The sequence below is a fragment of the Anastrepha ludens genome, chromosome 4, assembly GCF_028408465.1.
Source record: "Anastrepha ludens isolate Willacy chromosome 4, idAnaLude1.1, whole genome shotgun sequence".
In the NCBI taxonomy this organism is placed as follows: Eukaryota; Metazoa; Arthropoda; class Insecta; order Diptera; family Tephritidae; genus Anastrepha; species Anastrepha ludens.
This window is the reverse complement of record NC_071500.1, coordinates 63,968,098-63,988,738: the sequence shown is the minus strand read 5'-3', so window position 1 is coordinate 63,988,738 and position 20,641 is coordinate 63,968,098. Positions and strand designations below refer to the sequence as shown.

Here is a 20,641-nt window from a genome sequence, read left to right as displayed (position 1 = left end):
AGATGGGCGCTCTCCAATGCGAAATATTATCGGGAAAGTATTCTGGAGGTTGCTTTGAAGCCTTGGGCAGACAAACATTTCGGTTGCAGACCATGGACGTTTCAACAGGATTCGGCACCATCTCACAAAGAGTGAACCAAGAATGGCTAAAAACCTCGTGCCGAACTTCATAACGTTCACACAATGACTACCAAATTTACCAGACGCAAACCCGATGGATTATTCTCTTTGTAACATTTTGCGAACTAAAAGATTCATCAGTGTCGAGGCGCCGAAAAAAGTCATTGTCCGCGAGTGGGCCAAAATACCTACAAGTCACATTCGGGCAGCATGCGATTCGTTTCTGGACCGTCTCAAGGCCATAGTCAGGGCAAAAGGTGGTAATATCGATCAAAAGTAAATGTATTCTTAATTTTGTATTATTTTCGCACGTTTTTTAATTGGTTACACTTCGAGTACCGGATCCTGTACACAAATTTAGTATAATGTAAATAATTATATATGAACTAATCATTTTCGATTGTGTAGTTGTGATAAAATGCCTTTTCCATTAAACGTTCATATAGTATTTATGTGTATAAGCATTGGTGCGTTGGTGTATTGGTGCGTTGGTGTATTGGTGCATTGGCGTTTTGGTGTATTTGTGCAAATTACATATTTAGCTTTCAGTGTGTTTTTCCTCTCCATACAATGCATAATTCCACGTAAATGGAAACACGTCTTTTATAATTAAATATCATACAAGCAACAAATTATTTATATATATATATATATATATATATATATATATGTATATGAACTTTACTGCAAAAACAATACATACATATGTAAGATCGAAAGCATATTTATGAGTCGAAAAGTGCAAGAGACCCAACGTAATCCAACATAAAAAACAAAATTATTCCTACGTGCTAGGCATACATATGTACGAATACGTATATGTAGATGTATGCAGTATTCTATTATACAAATCAAAACCAACAAACCAAAAATTGTCTTACTACATACATACATACATACAAAATATTAAATAGTGAGTGTGAATAAAAGGAATCATACTACTTTGTGCATTTTTTAACTTATGAAGTGTTATGCAGTGTAAGCCAAGCATTTTCTCATGTCGGTCAGTGCATGCTTTTGTTAATTTTTCATTATTTTGACTTGATGTTCTTTTTTATATTTCAGTTTGTTTTTTATTTTTTTAATGAAAAATCTAAAATGCATGCACAAGTTTCTGATATGCGCGCACTCACATATCCATACAAATTGCTTGAATTATGCTGCATACTTTTCTTTTATCTTTATACAATCTATTTAAGCAAAGCTTTTAGATAAAGTGAAAATTGTTAAAGTACGCATTACTAAACAATTGCAATAATTTGTATTTGTCTGTTTGGCAAACCTATTATTATTTTTCCTCTGCCATCTGCATTCGCGCACTCACTATCAAATGGAGCTTCGGTTTCAACTATAGGATTTAAGTGTTTTCCCTTTTTTGCATTCTCTTTTCATTTATATGTTGGTAGTAGTATATTTGGGGGCCAGAAAAAATTTATGCACTCAATTTTTGTTGCATTAATTAGTTTTGTAAACGTTGATTGAAGAAGGCGTGTAAATTAATATTAATTAAGTTATTTGTTTTTTTTTTGTTTTTGGTTTAAGTTTGATTTAAGATTGATTATTTGTTTTTGTACGTTCACACAAAATTTGCACACATTACATGTAAAGCATAAAAGAGTGAGAAAAGATAAATAACATAATTTATATTAGTACCAATATTTTTAAACATTATCGTAAAAAACACATAATTATGTATATAAATGCGTATACATATATAAGTATGCGTGTACATACATATGCACCTATGGGCGTTTGACAAAAAAATGTAATTGAATTCAGAAATTTTTACTTTTAGGTCAATAAATTCTGATAATTCATAGAAAACTGTTCAAATTATTACTAAGATACATTTTTAAACTCTAGAAAGTGCTATATCGTCTCAAATAACTTTTATCAAACGTCCACGATATATGGCAATGAATAAATGAATGAATAATTTGAATAATAAGACATGGCAATTTGATTTACTTTGTATTGTGTTGCGTACTATTTCGGTTGATTTTAGCTTACACCACCAACCACAAAATGATTAAGCGATTAAAACATTTCTTAGGGAGTTAGGGTCAGTCAGAATTATCAAAAAATTGATTTTTTTTTTTTGCATATTCTTAACCCTAGAACACGCACCCAGAAAATACCACGTAAACACACACCCGGGATACGTTTGTACCCGGGACCTTATTTTGCGGTTTTTTTAATGCTTATTCAACCGATTTCTATGATTTTTTTTTTTAAATGTATATTTAAAGTACATATAATATCTTAAAAATATTGTGGGAAAATTTAAAGTGAACCCGACAAATACTTTTCGAGTTATTTAACAATTAACAAAGGGCGCTCGGGCACTCCGAAGCGTTCGAGAGCAAGTAGGTAGCTTTAAATGCGCTTATGTTTTTATTTTTGTAAATAAAATAAGCAATTGATTAGCAATTTTTTCAGGCCTCTGACTACCCCTAACCCCTTAAGATGATATACATATACCCTTTGATCAAAAAGTTCCCGGAACATCCGCTCTAAGTAAACTGATTTGAGTTCCTTTTTTTTTTTTTTGTTTGGCTTGATATTTTTTAAAGTTTCGCAGTCTTGAGTAAATCTACCTCTGCACGTGTTTCGATTTTTTACAGTTTCAAAAATGGATGTGAATTTGCAACGAAGCGATGTTCACGGTTTTTATGGATTACAATGGTATTGTACCCTACGAATTTTTTCCAGAATATAAAACAGTTAAGGTACTTGACCACCTTATAAGTTTCAAAAAATTAAATTTTTTTTTTTACATTTTTTCAATCCTTATACTTTTAAAAATCATCACCTGAAACTGTTTTTTTAAATTCGAATTCTAACAAAGTGAAATCAGTGAAAATGTGCAGGCGCATCCTGCACTCATTACTTGCTGACTCAGCTGAAAGAAAATAGCAAGTTTTAACTTTAAACGCGTTTTTCCAGAAATTACTTTTTTTCGAATGGCGGACACTTTATCTCCGAAACTGCTTAGCCGATTTTAATGATTTTGGTCTTGTTTTATTTGTTAAGATGTTTTGTATGCCAATTTACCACATTTTGCAAAAAAAAAGTTAATAAAGTATTGCTTTTTAAGCATAACATTGTGAAAAACAGGGGTGTTTTCTTAACTTTTTTTCAAACATCCGCCATTTTTTTATTATTTTTTTTTTGTCAGTTTGTGGTAAATTCTCACGCAAGGAACCTTCCTTTTGAAAATTTTGTTTCTCTCTTTTGTTTTAGAATTACCATTTCTAAGATTAACTGTCCGCCGCAAGACATGATTTTCTTCAGGCCTCGACTTTGGCGCCTCCTGGATAAATGTTAAAAAAAGAAATTTTAATGAATCAATTTTTTTTTGTATTATATAAGCTCTAAAAAAAAATTTATTTTAATATATTATACAGAACATGAAAAAAAAATTATTGAATATGTTGTACTTTTTAGCTTTCCAAGGTGGTCAAGTACCTTAATAAGGGCTATTACTTGGGCGTTATGAGACGTTTACGTTAAGCATTCGCCAAAAAAGAAAGAATGTATGGAGAAACTAGTGGGCTTCATTATCCGTGAATTTTCGGCCAAGAACGAAACGAATACCATCCAAGAGCCATCGAATTCACTTGATACGGCTCTCTGCGGAGCCTTCTTCCTTTTTTCCTGTTTGATCGGTAAACTCAGAAACTTTTTATTGATTCTTATTATATAAAGTTGAAAACGTGGATGATAATTTTTTTTTAATTGTTAAATGGTTGTGAATTTTTTAGAAAGTTGGGAAATTTATAATAATTTATAATTTTGACATACAATCAACTATATTTTTCAAAAAAATTTAGGAAAAAATGTAGCATGAAAAATTCTTGTATTATAAATATTGTAAAAAGTGAAACTATAATAATTATCGAAGCATGAGTGTAGCGCAAATGTATTATAAAATCAGGTACTTAGAACTCAATAAAATTACATAATAGTAGAACGCGAAGGGGTAGAGTGATCCTACAAAATTTAATACATTTTTTTTTTTTATTTCCACAATAGGAATAACTAATAACTCTATAGTAAAAAAATTAGCAAAAAAAATTAAACAAAGCCGCTTTCTTGCTGCGATTCTTTCGACTTCGAAAATATCTAACTGAGCTATATCAAATGAATATGAAGTTAGATATTCAGATTCGTTCGTTTTTGTAGTTTTAAATATCGTTTAACTGTTTTATAAGCTCTTTATTAGTCCCGTTTGTCACTTTAATGAGTTTCGCGTATCCGAAACTTACTAGCAAAAATAGGCTAGTGTGCCGCTCGGGAAGAGCGCGTTCCACCGCCCGCACCCTACATTTATAGTAATATTTTTATCAACGAGTATTTCGAGCGGGCGACAGCTTTTAAAAAAAACGTTCACGGAGATTTGAACCTACGTTCGCACTTACGAATGGTAGCCGCGTACCAAACCATTCGGTTACGGTGGGACGGAATAGGTGAAAAAATGGTCTAGGTATATCTGATATAGCGAAATTAACACACTTATTAGTTTATCTTTGTTGGTAAAATTAAAAATGGTCGATTGCTCTTACAACTAAATTTATACATGTTGATTGAGACTTACAGAGTTAACATATTATTTAAAAACACAAAATATTTTTATAAAATTTTCATAACTGCAAATTATTCAAACAGAAGTAAGGCTGCTTTTATTAATTCAGAGGATTTCGTACCGTCGCCATTTTGTTTGGATAGGCTTTTAAACTTCATTACTTTTATTTTTAAGCAAAGTTTAATTAGCAACTCTGTTAAAAAAAACCTTTTCAGTTATTTCAAACGAATTTTGCCTAGCGCAGTCATTGCCTAGAAAGCAATACTATTGCATTAGGTTCATTTATTTGAAACTTATTAAATAGCTAAATTAAAAATATGTATTTAGTTGTATAATTAAAGGGTTTTCCAATAAAAGGTGTTATTTTGATATTCAAAGAAAAATGCTATTTTTTAAAATAAATGATCGGATGTTTATTTCATTATAAAGAGGAAGGTATGCGGTTAATAGTGGAAAATAACATCAGGCAAATGACCACCAAGACCACGCTTACAGGACAATATCTTGTTCATGAAATTTTCTATAACCAAATTGCATAGTGGCTGCCCTATGTCCTCGATAGCCTCACGAATTCCGAATTCCATCTTTGAGGTCTTGAATCGACCCTGGGCTGTTGGCGTAAACCTTCTCTTTCACGTGGCCCCAAAGAAAAAACTCACAAGGTGTTAAATCACAAGATCTCGGTGGCCAATTGTGATCGCCTCTTCGAGAGATAACACGGTCCGGAAACTCTTCCCGTAAAAGATCAATAGTTTCGTTGCTTTTGTGGCACGTAGCGCCGTCTTGTTGAAAATAAACGTTGTCCAATTCCGGCCATAAAAAATCGTTAATAATCTCTCGATAGCGCAATCCTATTCAAAATAACAGCTGGTATTGGAAAACCCTTTATTTTAGATAAGGCGCAGTGCACTCTTTAGAATGAATAAAAGATAGTTGTTAAACTCAACAAAACCTGGTTCTTTAAAACATATCTTCAATCAAAAAAACATTATCTATTGAATATACAAATACTTTATACGTATATAAATTTTTACCTGGCAACTATAACTAAAATTTTTTTATGGCAACCTTAAAAATATTATTTTTTTTATTTAAGGGGACAGATACCTCTAAAATTTCGAAAAAAAAAAATTTTTTTCCATAAAATGTTAATATAATCCTTTAAGAATACATATGTCAAAAAAATTTTAGAACGTAAATTTAAGTATTTCTTATAATATAGATAGTGTCGACTCTATTCTTTTTTTTTCTCAAAACTATATTTTTCGAATTGGCGTACACGATAACTCGAAAAGTTATTGACCGATCTCCCTGAAATGTTGCACACATGTTTTTGTTTATAATATTACTTTCTATGTGAATTTACAATTCGAAAATTTTCGAAAAAATTTTTTCGAAGCCAAAATAGTGGGAAAATTCGCCCCAAAATTCATTTTTTTTTTTAAGCATTTTATTCCGCGAAATTTAATTCATATAGAAATTATGACATTAATAAACAAAAAAATTTTTGGTTTTTTGTATTCAGGTGACTACATCCGCAATTTTAAGGGGTTATATACCTTGTGTTTTTCAAAAAAATCAAAATAAATTTTATTTCTTTATCGTAAAGTACAATCCCTTGAGAACATTTTCCAAAAATTTCATAGAGATCTGAGCAATAGATCGAAAGTTACAGCGTTTTAAATTGTGCGTCGTCACGTCCTGAGCGTACGGCCTCATGCGGCGCTTGAAACTTTAAACGCGATTATCTCAAAAACGTGTTTTTCCAAAAATGCTTTTGCGGTGGACGCGATTGCAAAAAAAGTATTCAACCGATTTTTATAATTTTTTTTTTAAATTGTTCGTAATTGATGTCGCCTCTTAGTGAACGATCAACTTTTTATGTATAAATTTTTATTTTGCAGATATGAATTTTTTAATGCCAATTTTAGGACTGTAGAAGTGGAGTTTTTTAAAAACATGTTCCTATTTTCACAAAAATCAAAATATTTAATATATTGATCGTTCACTAAGAAGATATAACCCTATACTAATGAAATCTTTTCGATTTTTTGATTTCAGTTGACTTGGTGGACTTGAATCGCGTCCACCGCAAGCCTCTTCCAAAAAAAGGGTCTTGGGGGAAAACGCCATAACTCCGCCATTTTTAAATATTTTTACACAAACAAAGCCTTTTTTTTTTCTTTAAACATTGTAATATCCAATAATAAAAACTTTTATACAATAAAATTATTGCTACATATCTTTAAAAAAAACCCAACTTTCGCTAATTTCACCGGACCACAAGGTATATAACCCCTTAATTGATTATATTAAAATAAAAATAAAAAATTTTATATTATTTTAATGTATAAATGACTACTGTAGTGTCTTTCAGGCTGAACTGATGGCAATAATAAAAGCCGCGACACTGATACAGTATGATGCGATATCCGGAAATGATATCTACATTTTCACTGATAGCCAAGCGGCGATAAAATCCCTCACAAAACAGTCGACAACCTCCAAGGTAGCCATGAAATGCCGCACATCTCTTAACGAGATGGCTGAGTCATTTCACCTAAAGGTAACATGGGTTCGTAGCCATAGCGACATTGAGGGTAACTGTAGAGCCGATGAACTAGCAAGACTCGGCACTAAATTGTCTGACGAGCACATAGTTAATGACATAGGGATACCCTTACAAACATATAAGCTACTCATCCTTGAAGAAATTGTAAAGAAAGCAAACGAAAGATGGCGTAATGAAGCCACCTGCAAAATCGCCCGGCAACTGTGGCCGACTCTAAATGCTAAACGCACAGAATCTCTGCTAAGCCAAAATAAACACAGTCTTAGCACATTGATCTCAGTCATAACGGGGCACTGCCTAATAGGTAGACACGCCCAAAGGATGGGTGTGCAAACACATGACTTCTGTAGAAGTTGTCTAGATGAGGACGAGGAAGAGACAATCTCGCACCTACTGTGCCACTACCCTGCTCTATCCAGACGCAGGTTTATACTATTCTGGGTAGAAATTTTTTAATGAGTTAGAAGACCTCAGTTCTATAGAAATCAGAGATATTTTAAAATTTTTGAAAAACACACACTGGTTTTAGGAGAGATAGGGACAAGCTCCCCACGCGGCATCACCATGGGCTATGAGCCTGAGTGTGTCCCACAGGACAACCGCTTCAACCTAACCTAACCTAATGTATAAATAAACTGTATGCCAATTTTGAAAAATATATATTGCCTTCTTCATTTTAAATAATTTTAATGAAAATCAGGGAAAAGATGGCCGTTTACAGGTGTCTGTCCCCTTAAAACTCTTACAATAATTTTAAATTCTGTACGTTTATTCAACTTTTATTAACTTTCTCTATAAATTCCATAGAGATTGTTTTCATTTTTTTTTTCTAATAAGCTTTTTTTTGTCGTTTGGAGACCGTTTCATGCAGTCAATATTAATAGATTAGAGTCTATATAACTACAGAGCTTTTGTGCGGTTTACTTTGTGCTCGATGAAATGCGTTCATCCCAATCTGTCCTTTCGTTCTCGTTGATTAATAAATCTAATGTCCTTAGAGCTAGTCCAGGCGTGTTTTGTATTTGATATTTGTGCGGACTCAATAGATTGTCCGTATCTGCTCAATAAAATTAATTTCAATGTTCCCCCACACATTTTCCGTTGTAATGAATTGATTTTTATGGGCATTACTAAAACTGTTTATGTAATGAATACGCCTTTTAGAAGCACGCTTATTCTTCTTCCTTATTCATTGATTTCTCTTACTCTAAGTGTACTTTTAGGAAGTTACTTATAAAACTCTTGTTAAGGTCTTTGTTTGTATCTATCTATCTAGTGGTCTGCAAGCTAAACATAATACGTAAGCATAATAATATGTAAACATGCCTTAATGATTATTACTGTTTTATGATTTAATGAAGGTATATGAACGTGCATGATTTTTGAGAATGAGAAATAGCACGTTTTTTTATGATTAAACTGTTTACATCTCCTAATTTCAAATAAAAACATTGAGAAAATTTTCAGTGTTAAAGCAAAATAGCTACGAAAGTAGTCAACACATTTTCTTTTAGTCAAACACATTTTCTTTTAATCAACAGACAAAAATCAGTATAGGAAATAACAAAATTTAAATATTATATTTTTTGCACAGGACGTGTGACTCAAGTTGAATGTGTTAAAAATATCTTAAAGCTATGTACTATTGGATTTATACAATTTGGGGCATCTTCATTAAACATAAATGCTTATATGGACCCTTAAAATAAATTTTATTTGATACAATAATGAGTGTTCGTAAGACTAGCGCTCTAAAAGCATACCTGTGGTTATGGCAGGCGTCCATTCTTGTTCACCCGTAGCACCCCACAGGAAGCTTTTTGTGGGTACTGCTGCTCCGGTTGTACTATTAAGGGGACTATTATTCAAAAGGGAATTATTACGCTTTTTGAAAACTAAAAAAGAAAAACCGATTTATTCATTAGCATTAAATTTCGCTACATTTTTATAGTTGTTAGATGTGTACTTACCGTCAATTTTGTCAATATCATTACTTGATAAAATTGACTTATTCAGTGAAGAACATGTCGATGTGTGATCATAATCAAATGTGCTAAATCCCGAAGCGTACTCATTGTCGGTACTAATAAAATTGCTATAGTTTATATTGTGTGGTTTGGCAGGAACGGCTTGGTAATGGTGCTGCTGTATCAAAACTCCGGTCGGGCCCTTAGAATTTAAACAACATACACATTAAATACAAAAAACTGTTCTTAAAATATTAAAAAATTAAACCAGTTAATTTTAGTTACAGCGGATTGCCTACCCAAGTTTACAAATTATAATGGATCGGTATGTTTGTCAATCGTTTATTGAAAGTGTATGGATACGTGGTAGTGTATGGATATGGAGGAACACACAGACCATCATTAATATTATAGACCAAACTTTTGAACAAAATTAAAAAATCATCCGTTTATTTTTCTATTTTAGTTTAAGAATAGGACATATACATTTATAGTTGGAGCTTATACCCGTTTTGGGTGTGTGGAATATATAACTCATCAGCTATTTCAATAAATCTGCTTTGGCTATCTTCTAATATATCAAATAGAATTTAAATTTAATTTGCTGTTTTTGTTGTGGCAGTTCTTATCCGGATTTAAATCCGGGTCGGTCCCGCAATATAGAATCAATATAATTTCGAAGGGTATGGGGTACGGTACACTATCAAGGCTAGATTACTGGGGCGCAGCCCTTGGTAGGGAAAACCCCGAGTCATTCCAGTAACGTAGAACCGGCTGCCATGGGAATGAATATAATTTCCTCTCTATATGAGCCTAAAGATATCACGTCAAATAAAAAATTAGCAACTGCTTGAGCGACGGCGCAATTTTATAGTTCATTAAGTTTTAGTGTAATAAAGTGCAAGTTTGAAGTTGCTGAAAAATTCTGTCGAGTTTTTATTTTTTTTTCTGATAAATTTTTTTTATACGGGAAAAATGGTGTTTTTCCAAATGTTTTGAATGAAATGTTAAAATTTTGATTAAAACTTTTCGAGTTTTTATAATTTTTTTGTAAAGTTTGAAATTTGGATTTATATGGTTTTTGTTAGACAATGAGCTATATTTATATAGATACATATATACTTGGCGCGTACTCCCTTTTTGGGTGTTTGGCCGAGCTCCTCCTCCTATTTGTGGCGTGCGTCTTGATGTTATTCCACAAATAGAGGGACCTACAGTTTCAAGCCGACTCCAAACGACATATATTTTTTATGAGGAGCTTTTTCATGGCAGAAATACACTCGGAGGTTTGCCATTACCTGCCGAGGGGCGACCGCTATTAGAAAACACTTTTTCTTCATTTTGGTGTTTTACCGTAGGTTCAAACTCCGTTGATTTCCGAATGATAGTTACGCACTAACCCACGGCGCCTACGGCGGCCGCATGTGATATATTTAGCTGTATATACAGGGTTGCCCTGTATCTTTTGACAGAGACGTCAGATCGCTTAATGATATACCGCGTTGGAAGCGTCAGTCCAAGCAGATTTTTACTATGGAACAGTACACGCCACGCGAGCGCTCCCAAATTGTTGAAATTAACATTCAACAAAAGAAGTCAATTGTGAAAACTCAACGTGCGTATAAAAAATTAAGTAATGTGAAAAGTGTACGAAAGGTTTTCGACTGGTGATGCTCTTTCTAATCCAAAGTGGCCAAATCAAAACCGACCAAGGCGATCGGATGAGAATATTGCTCTTGGACATCCCAAAATCGCCATTCTCAGCAGTTGGGCATTGCTCGGACCACTTTACAACGAATTATCCGCATTTATTGGCATTTATTCCCGTATAAGATTCAATTGACGCAAAGATTTTTGCCTGCGGATAAGCCTCGTCGATTGGAATGGGCCCAAAAAACACAAAGGTCCGTCGAATATGGGCAACCCTGTAGTATAATATATTAGTGCGTATGCTTGAACTTTAATAAACTTTCCCCTGTAACGAACAAAGTTCAACGGAAGCCTTGCATTGAGGTGAACTTTCTAAAATTGTTTTGAAAAATTTATAAATATTAAAGATTGCTTACTTTTGGAAATATGTGTGTCCAACGGCGTCGATTTGAAGTTAGTTTTATTGTAACATGCGACGGATCAAACGGATTAATTAGCGCCCGTCCAGGTCGAACGATAGGAGCAATAGAAACGATCGAACGTCGTGCGTTCTTATCGGATGCTAATGATTCCGATAAGTTTAACGAATCAGTCTACGGAAAAGAAACCTATTTTAGTATACATTATAATATTAATATATATATACATATTATACCAATGTAGCCAACATTCCCGATGTGCCATGGTAAATATCAGGGTCAGACATTTTGCGCCGCAAATTCGGAATCTTTGTTGGTGTTAAATTTTCCCAGTCACAGTTTCGGTACACAGACGTTTCCAAGCTGGGCACAGAGGTCTTCTTGGCCCGTATCACCCGTTGCAAAGAACTAAGCATACATTTTTTAGTATACATATGCAATATAGTAAATTTACCGAAGCTTTACATTTACGTACCAAGTACCTTGCGCTGGCGGAGGTTGAAATATTTGCTCATCATAAGCATCGTAGTCAAACAAGGAATTATGTATATACTCTGATTGATTGCAACTCAAAAAGTACTTTTCATTTTCCTTAAATAAAATAATTTATTCAGTAAACAAACAAATTGACTATATATTTGACTATATCTACTCTTACATCCAAATTAATAAAATAATAAAACTTACTCTGTCCTGTGCATTTAAAGAAATATTTGCAACGATTGGTGGTAACTTTATGCGCGGTATGAAATTTGAGTATGCCACTTTTTTATTAGTGGAGTAAAAACTCAGATTAATCCAATGAGGAAGTGAATAGTCATCAGCTGATGTTAACGAAGTATCTTTATTGTGAAATTTAAGAAGCGGAACAGCATGTAAAGGTTGCTCGCCCACACACACTAAGTCACTGCCAACACCATTATCAATTATCTACCAAAAACAAAAAAAAACAAGCATAGAGTTATTTAATACCAAAATATTAATAATGTGCAACTTTTCGATTACCCGCTGCTTAGTAATATTTGTCAATTCTCGATCCACTTCAAATACTCCAACGCCAGGGGTGATCACTACAGACAGCTGACCAGTTCGATCGAATGTACGATCCAAATAATGCTTTTCGAAAGTATTTAATGAAATATTCAACACCTCCAGGAAGTTGCCTTGTGCTGCTGTGGAATTTGTAGCGTTAGGAATACGTACACCATCTCGCTCATGATAACGCAATACGGTTGATTCGTACGAAGTAAAAAGTTTGCGAAGCTGTGTCAGCACGGTACACCAGTCTTCATTGCGCTCATTTTGTATAGCAACACGATAAAAATCTTCGTAAAAACGACCCTTGTAATCCAACTGAAGACAATCGCGCATGTGTTCAGGAAACTCGTCAAGTGATTTTGCTGCATAAAATGTGCGGGAGAACAGTACTATAGTTACTTCGTGGTTGCAACCTAACTTCTTCCATTTGTGAAAGAGTTCGGTAAGAAATCCGTTAACAGCTTTTTCAAAATACAAGTCACCGTGTATATCGAAATCCCACATTTCGGATGACATTTGCAAAAACAAATATACCATTGAAGTGCTACTACGAAATACAATTTTCGTGTCTTCCGTTATAACACCACAGGATACACGTTCACCCTGAGCCCACATTTCATAAACCTGGCAACGTATTTGCATTTCAACATTTTCGATTTTTTTATTGATGTAAACGCAGGTATTTGTCTGTAATAATTATAACAATATTTAGATTATCATCGCATTTCATTTCAATAAAAATCTTACACAACTACTTAGCAGTAACTTAGCCTAAATGATAAATGCTAGACTATAAATTATAATAGTTGATACCTAGCCTAAGAATAAAACGATTCAAACACTGACTTCAATGCGAATTTTGATAAGGAAAATTCAAAATCAACTTTTTTGAGACGCTTTAACTGTGTCAAGATAAAACTGCGGTTGAAAACATAAGGTTCTATCAGGAACATTACATCCAATCAGTTCGGGTAACTCAGTGCAATCAATGGTCCGTAGGATGGCTACACACGAAAGCGAGGAATGTTTTCCGTAACAGCAGAAAGTATTCCCAATTACTTTTAAGGAATGACTGAGTGACAGTTTTTGACCGATTATAAATAAGCATATAAATCCCGGTTGCTTCGGCTTTTATTTTTCCACAAATTTTAGAAAGCTTTTAAATTTTTGAGTGAATTAGTTCTCGTAGAGCATTGATGATTAAGTTTTAATTTTTTCTCTTTTGCCAGAAACAAAGGGACGTCATTCGATTCGGGCACACTTTATTGATACCCTAACCAAAAGTTTCACGATTTACTGAACAAATATTAGGAAAATATTATTTCTTTCATACCAAATTATTTTTCCTTATTATATCCACTTTTAAAATGCCGAAAGAAAAACAAATCGCGAAAGGTAAATGTGTTCACTACCATACATATAATCGAACTAATTCTTTATATACACATACATACTCGTATATAGATGTATATAAAACACATTTGATGCTTGTGTTATACATTGCCAGAATAAGTCAGACTTTCGCCACAAACTCCGGTTTTTGGGAGATATCTTATCTGGGTCTGGGAAAAGATTAAATGTAAGTCGACTTTAAATATCACGCACATGTACATACATATTTACGTTCTTAACCCCTCATGTTAGTTTTATCAAATTAGTAGACATATAGCCAATTTTACTAATAATAAATGTGTAATTAACACTTACTAAATACGTTTTGAGGCGCCACATTTCTGATCTACCCATGTATTGATCTTTAAATGTTATCTCAATCGAATCAAGCGCTACATCATTTGCATTTATGCGACGCATAAAAACATAAGCAAACTTTTTTAAATTGAACTGCGTAGCTATGCCTGCCTCAATACTAATTTCATCACGACGAAGATCATTGAATTTCGTAATTTGCAGAAGCAGTCGAGTATTTTCATCTTCGCGATCATAGACCTCAACAACGTCGCCCAATTTTGTATCAAGATGCTCTTTTTGATTAATCAGTAAATCAGCATCTGGAATAAAAAAATGAATTGCCTATGCTAACCATTGTTGAGAAATGGATCAAAAATGCTTACCACTGTAGGACTTTTGATGTGTATTCAATTTGTAGTGCTTCATGGTGAAGAAAAGTGTATAAAACTATTATCAACAGCTTAATGCCACAAACATTTCGAATTAAACCACTTTGTCTATCGCCATAGATAACTCTATCGCTAAAGAATGAGTTTTATGTAAACATATCCCAAGAAAAATTTAGCTCAAATGGTAGCTGTCATAAACAGCTGCTACCAAGCTGATACTGATAACAATTTCGAGGCAAGGCGTATTCATACAAGGTGGCTTCGACAGGGCAACAACAACATTTTCCATAATACATGAATTTTTAGTTTCGTAATTTGAGGATTTCAACATAACCATTTCAATCAAAATGTAAACAAACAAGCAGAACAACAAGAAAAGAACAGGGCACTTTGGCATTCAAACCACCAAAAACTAATCAGCTACTACTCCGAAGGCACCTTGTGTAAAATCGCCTCGATTTCGAGGTATGTTTCTGTACGAACCCGCACAGGGCGTTTAATCCCAAGGTGTATTTATTATTAATAAATCCGCCTTGTTTAATCCCATACAGCATAAAACATTGTTGCGTTGAGTGACGAGCTCAAAATAAGGGCACTTTACACCATTTTGAAACCCGTTACTTTTTCTAAATTTATATACGTTTATCTTATTTTTCCGATAGACACCTTAAATTCAGATGGCAAAAAATTTCTATTAGCAGCATTTTTAAGCTCACGCTTTTATATAGGAGAAGATAAAATGTCCTTTTTAAATAAAATAAATGATTGAATTGTAGCTTTAAATTGGACCCATGGTGAAAAAAATGTAGAGGGTTTGGCCAATATCAAAAGATTCAGCTGATTGGGCGAAGTAACCGAGGTCATCACAGCCATTTTTTTTTGACGTGATAACGTCTTATAATTCGATTTAACAGGCTGCACGCACGAAAAAATGTGTCGTTACCTTGCTCATTAGTGTTACCTTGCTCATTTGTCGTTACCTTGCTTATTTATCGTTACCTTGCTCATTTGTCGTTACCTTGCTCATTTGTCGTTACCTTGCTCATTGCCGTTACCTTGCTCATTTGCCGTTACCTTGCTCATTGTCGTTATCTTGAATGAACTGCAAGCGAAAGCGCGGATCGAACGACAAAGCAAACAAAGCTAACGAACGGCAACGTTCGACATCTTGCTCTCCCCTACTTAAGTGAGCGTATATATATATGTATATGCCCATATGTACATATATAAATTCACGTATTTGTATTTGCATATGCCTTCTTATTGATTGTTATTAATTTGATTTACTTGAAGAATTTAAAATAAAACCAAGTTTGTTAATAATACCTGTTGTTTTAATGTTATTATTATTAATTTTTTTATTATATATGAAGGAAAAAATGTATGGTAATATTTACCACATACCTTATAAGATATGTTGTATACTAATATATGTATATAAACATGCATATACATATACAATTTCGCGCAATTTTCAAAAAGAATAAATCTATATGTTGTAAATTGAGGGTACTTCCAGATATTTTAAAGCCGGATGGCTCACGATTAAATTCTGATAGAAATAAAACGACTGGCTATTTTTACGATCCAAGCGGAAGTGACTTCCATTTTATTCTTTCTTCCATTTGTCATTTAGGGTTGCCTTATTTTACTTAATACTACATCTCTTCTTAGCATTACTCTACGTTTACATTATTGGGTGTATCTTATACTATGCCTACACTTACATTAACATACATTCCATCAATAGGCGACCTTAAGGGTTTTACAACTCGGCCAAACCTGATAAGTGATCGCCCTCGATCATTCGCGGTTCATCAAACTCAGAATAATCTCCTAGGGGATCACTTTCCAACTCTATGCATTCATCGGGTTGCTGAACCCACCTTTTTATGCGGTGAGCCTCGATAACCCCATCATACGGAAGCTGGGTGAGCTGACAACCGCCAATGTCGCGGACAACATACCTGTCGTTTCCTAAACTTTTGTGAATGACATAAGGACCTCGATATCGGGGTATAAATTTCTTGTTACTACCAGCCGTGGTGTCTACATTCCTTATGACCACATAATCACCTGGGATGTACTGGGTACTAGGGCTACCCTTTGAAGCCCGCTTAACGTCATACTCCTGCCTAGCTGTAATAGCCTTAGATGCTCTGTCTCGTATCTGGGTAAGATCTCGTTCGTAATCAGGACACAACATATCCTGAAAGTATTCGGTAAACTCATCCACTATTACTCCCCTTTGTTCCACGCCAAACAAGAGTCGACTGGGAGTATCCCTACAGGTACTGTGAATTGAGTTATTCATGGCATATTCCACCTCAAGTAATTTACTAACCCAGTCGTCATGCTTAATTTCATCCGTCAGTTTACCCAGCATCGTCTTTAGAACTCTATTTACTCTTTCTACCTGACCATTTGCCTGTGGAGAAGCTACCGCGACTTTTATATGACTTACATTTCGTTTCGTTAAAAATGAACTAAATTCTAAAGAGGTGAAACAGGTTCCTCGGTCAGTCACAATTCTCCTTGGTCTACTATAATAACTAAAGTACTTGTCAAGAGCATTAATAACTTCCTTAGCGCTTGTTGTATTACACGGATAAAGTTTTACGAATTTTGTGAAACCATCAACAACAACTAAAATGTGTTTACGTTTAGATCTAATCGATGGTAATGGTCCAAAATGATCCAAGTGGATCGTATCAAATGGCAAAGCAGTTTTGGAGATGGGATACAAAGTTCTTTCCTTATTCTGTGGGGGTGTGGCATACATTATGCACTTCAGACAATTTCTTACAAACCTTCCCACTTTTAATCTCATATTGGGAAACCAGTAGTACAATTTTAGCTTCTCATGTGTCTTTTCAGTTGCTAAATGACCCATTTTTTCATGTATCACGCGTATGACATTAGACTCCATCTCATGAGGTACGTATAGGGCCATCTTCCCGTCTTGATTTCTTTTGTAAACAACCCCGTCCATTAGATCATAGTCAGTGACATTTTCGCGTTCCAAACGGTCTCGTATAGTCTTAACATGGTTATCTCGCTCTTGTGCGACTTGTATTTGGAATTGGATATCATCCACATCTATGATTAAACCTATCTGTCTCCTGCTTAATGCATCGACGTGGCCCATCGCAGCACCTCGCTTATGTCTTATTTTATAATTAAAGTTCTCTAATTCAAGGGCCCACCTAGCTATTCTGGGATTAAGCTGCCTCCTATCAAGAGTTAAGGTTAGTGAGTTGCAATCAGTTACTATTGTGAAGGGAATACCCTCTAAGTAAGTCCTAAACCGTCTCAATGCATATATGATTGCTAGCGTCTCCAGCTCAAAACTGTGGTATTTTGATTCTGCACTTGTTGCTGTTTTGGAGAAATATGATATTGGGTGAAACCTTTTATCGTCCTGCCGCTGCAATAGCACTGCTCCAAAACCTATGCTGCTTGCATCACAATGCAATTCGGTTTCCCTTTTGGGACTATATATGGCCAAAACTGGGCTCCGCGTCAGCCTAAATTTTAACTCGTTAAATGCGTCAATACACTCCTGATCAAACTCGAATCGCGCGTCTCTCTTAAGCAAGTTCTGCAAAGGTTTGGCTATCTGGGAAAAGGAAGGTACAAATCGGCGGAAATAAGAAAACAGACCTATGCATGACTGCAGTTGTTTTGAGTTAGTAGGTATAGGGAAATTTTGTATACTCTTAATATGGGAGTTGTTCGGCAGTATTCCTGTCCTGGTTACTGAGTACCCCAGATATTCGATTTCGTCATATCCAAATTTACACTTTTCCAGATTGAGTTTTAGTGCGCGCAAGGTAAGTCTGGTTAATACGGTCTTCAGCAGGTCTACATGTTCGTCAAATGTTTCGGTAGCGATAATAATATCGTCCATATAAATAATAATTTTCCTATTATCAACCATATCTCGAAAGACATGATTGATAAATCGTTGGAATACCGCAGGTGCATTCTTCAGTCCGAATGGCATTTTCAGAAATTCAAACTGTCCATTTGGAGTCACAAAAGAAGTTAATGGTATGGATTCAGGGGCCATATGCACCTGATGGAAACCGCTTTTCAAGTCTAATACTGAAAAATGCCTTTTATTTTGTAAATATTCGATACAGTCATCAATCAGAGGTAACGGGTAATTATCCCTGATGGTAAGTTTGTTAAGGGCCCTATAGTCTATGCACATACGGATTTTACCGCTCTTCTTTTTCACTAATACTACGGCTGAGGCATACGGCGAGTCACTCGGTCTTATGATCCCCTCTTCACGAAGTTCCTCAATGATGGATTGCACTTGGCTGCGCTCCAAATATGACAATCGGCGGGGGGCGGAATGAAAAGTAACGTCAGTTGTCAAATGAATCTTCATCTCATATTTGTATGGTTCGGGCTTTATTTTTGACTTTAAATAATTATCATTAATAAGCTGCTTTAATTTATCACGACAGATTTTAGTCATGTTAGGACACACGTCAACATTACATTCGTCAGATGAAAAATCAATATGGAAAATGTCAGGTACGTCAACGGCAGTGAACTCACCCAAAGACAAGGAATCATTTAGAATGATTTTACTAGCATGGTTTCTTCCTAACTCATGCTGTTCCGCAACTGCGATAAATGCATTCGAGTCGGTTACAAAATTTAAGCTTTTTGGCTCCATAAGGGACCGTATTTGAAACAACTTATGCTTACTATATTTCTTCAGTGCCTTTGATAATTTAATGTTAAACAACCCCAGGAAGTCACGGCCCAAAATAATTGGCATAGTCATATTTCTATTGGAAATTACATTTAATTCAATTTCTTCAATTTTTCCACAGTATTTAACAAAAGTTTTTAAAACATAAAGTATTTCAATATATTTCCCACCAATGCCTTTGTATTTTTGAACTGGTCTCTTTACACATTCCTTTTGGACCCCTTTAAGAACCAGTGACTCCTGGATAAGGCTAGTCGGACTACCGGTATCAAATAAAGCCATTAAATCTATAACTAAAGGTTCAACATCGGTTTTTAATACTATACTTACATAATTAAATGCGCCAACCACGTCATGGTCTGTATCCACTTGTACGGCAGCAACTTCTCGGGGCTTCAAAACTTTTGGTGGGTTCGGGCAGGATCGGTGATCGTGCCCCATCTTCCAACATCGGAAACAGGCGTCATTTGGTCGCATAGGGTAAGGGCAGTTGGGTTTGATGTGGCCATCCTTCGAACAATTGTAGCACTTTATTTTTTGTTCGGCTGCTGGTTTTGTTGTTTTGGGAGCTGCTGTCTGTGCCGTGCCAACTGCAAAATATTTGTTTTGGAAACGGATCACCAGCGTCTTGAATTCGTCTAAGGTTCGGGCCGTCATAAGGATATGCGAGTTTGGGACATTCCCGATTCCATCAATAATAAAATCAATAACCTCAAGATCGCTGACATTGGCTCGTTTTCCTAAGGCTTGCATTGTCAGCACATAACAGTGCAGCGACTCATCTTTCCACTTCCAGCGACGTTGTGCCAACATCTTATATATCTCATGCCGTGTGACGGATATGTCGAATTCGTCTTTTAGCGCTTTCCTTAGCGCACCATAGTTCAACGCTACTGTTGTCGTCAGGAAAACTTTCGCCGTGCCCGTCAGCGAACGACGAAGTGCAAGCAGTTTAAATCGGTCGTCAGCTCCAGTCGATTCCATTAGATCCTCAAAATCTTTTAGGAATTGGTTCACCGTTAAAGTGACATCATCTCCACTGAATTTGGGGATGGCATGTTCAAGGTCCCCAAATTCCAGACGCCGTATACTCTGATTTTTCGGACGGCCTTCGAGTTCTTCGATTTGTTTGGCCAGCTTGAGAATTTCTACCCGCTTTTGCAAAGCTGCGATCTCTTCATCTAGACCAATAAACATACTAGTCCGTCCACAGTTTCTAATATTGGTAGCGTCAGCAGCGGCACGTACGTCAGCAGCGGCACGTACATCAGTAGCGGCAGAGTTAAAAACATCAGAAGCGGCAATAATATCAATAGCGGCAGTAGTATCAATAGCGGCAGTAGCATTAGTAGCGGCAGTAGCACTAATAGCAGCATTAGTGTCAGTACCGGCAGTGTCGTCAGCAGAGGTGAAAACGTCGGCAGTAGCAGTGGCATCAACAGCGGCAGTACCAGCAGTAGCGGCAGAATTTAAATTATCG

The 20,641-nt window shown here is 35.2% G+C and overlaps 1 protein-coding gene across 4 annotated transcripts in view; it reads right to left on the bottom strand.

Moving 5' to 3' along the window:
- The window catches only part of LOC128859599 (GATOR complex protein Iml1), a 32,114-nt gene extending 17,496 nt beyond the window's left edge, over positions 1 to 14,618 (bottom strand). For 3 of the 4 annotated variants that reach the window (XM_054096536.1, XM_054096537.1, XM_054096538.1), the window contains exons 1-10: positions 14,424 to 14,618; positions 14,059 to 14,360; positions 12,319 to 13,038; positions 12,001 to 12,243; positions 11,789 to 11,904; positions 11,550 to 11,721; positions 11,311 to 11,487; positions 9,248 to 9,446; positions 9,041 to 9,172; positions 1,403 to 1,504 (exon numbers count right to left, since the gene is read on the bottom strand). In XM_054096536.1, the coding sequence (XP_053952511.1) occupies positions 1,403 to 1,504; positions 9,041 to 9,172; positions 9,248 to 9,446; positions 11,311 to 11,487; positions 11,550 to 11,721; positions 11,789 to 11,904; positions 12,001 to 12,243; positions 12,319 to 13,038; positions 14,059 to 14,360; positions 14,424 to 14,466 (2,206 nt within the window). In that variant the 5' untranslated portion in view covers positions 14,467 to 14,618. The remainder of the gene's footprint in view (positions 1 to 1,402; positions 1,505 to 9,040; positions 9,173 to 9,247; positions 9,447 to 11,310; positions 11,488 to 11,549; positions 11,722 to 11,788; positions 11,905 to 12,000; positions 12,244 to 12,318; positions 13,039 to 14,058; positions 14,361 to 14,423) is intronic. The other variant, XM_054096539.1, reaches the window with a different exon arrangement.
- Between the last annotated feature and the right edge of the window lie 6,023 nt (positions 14,619 to 20,641).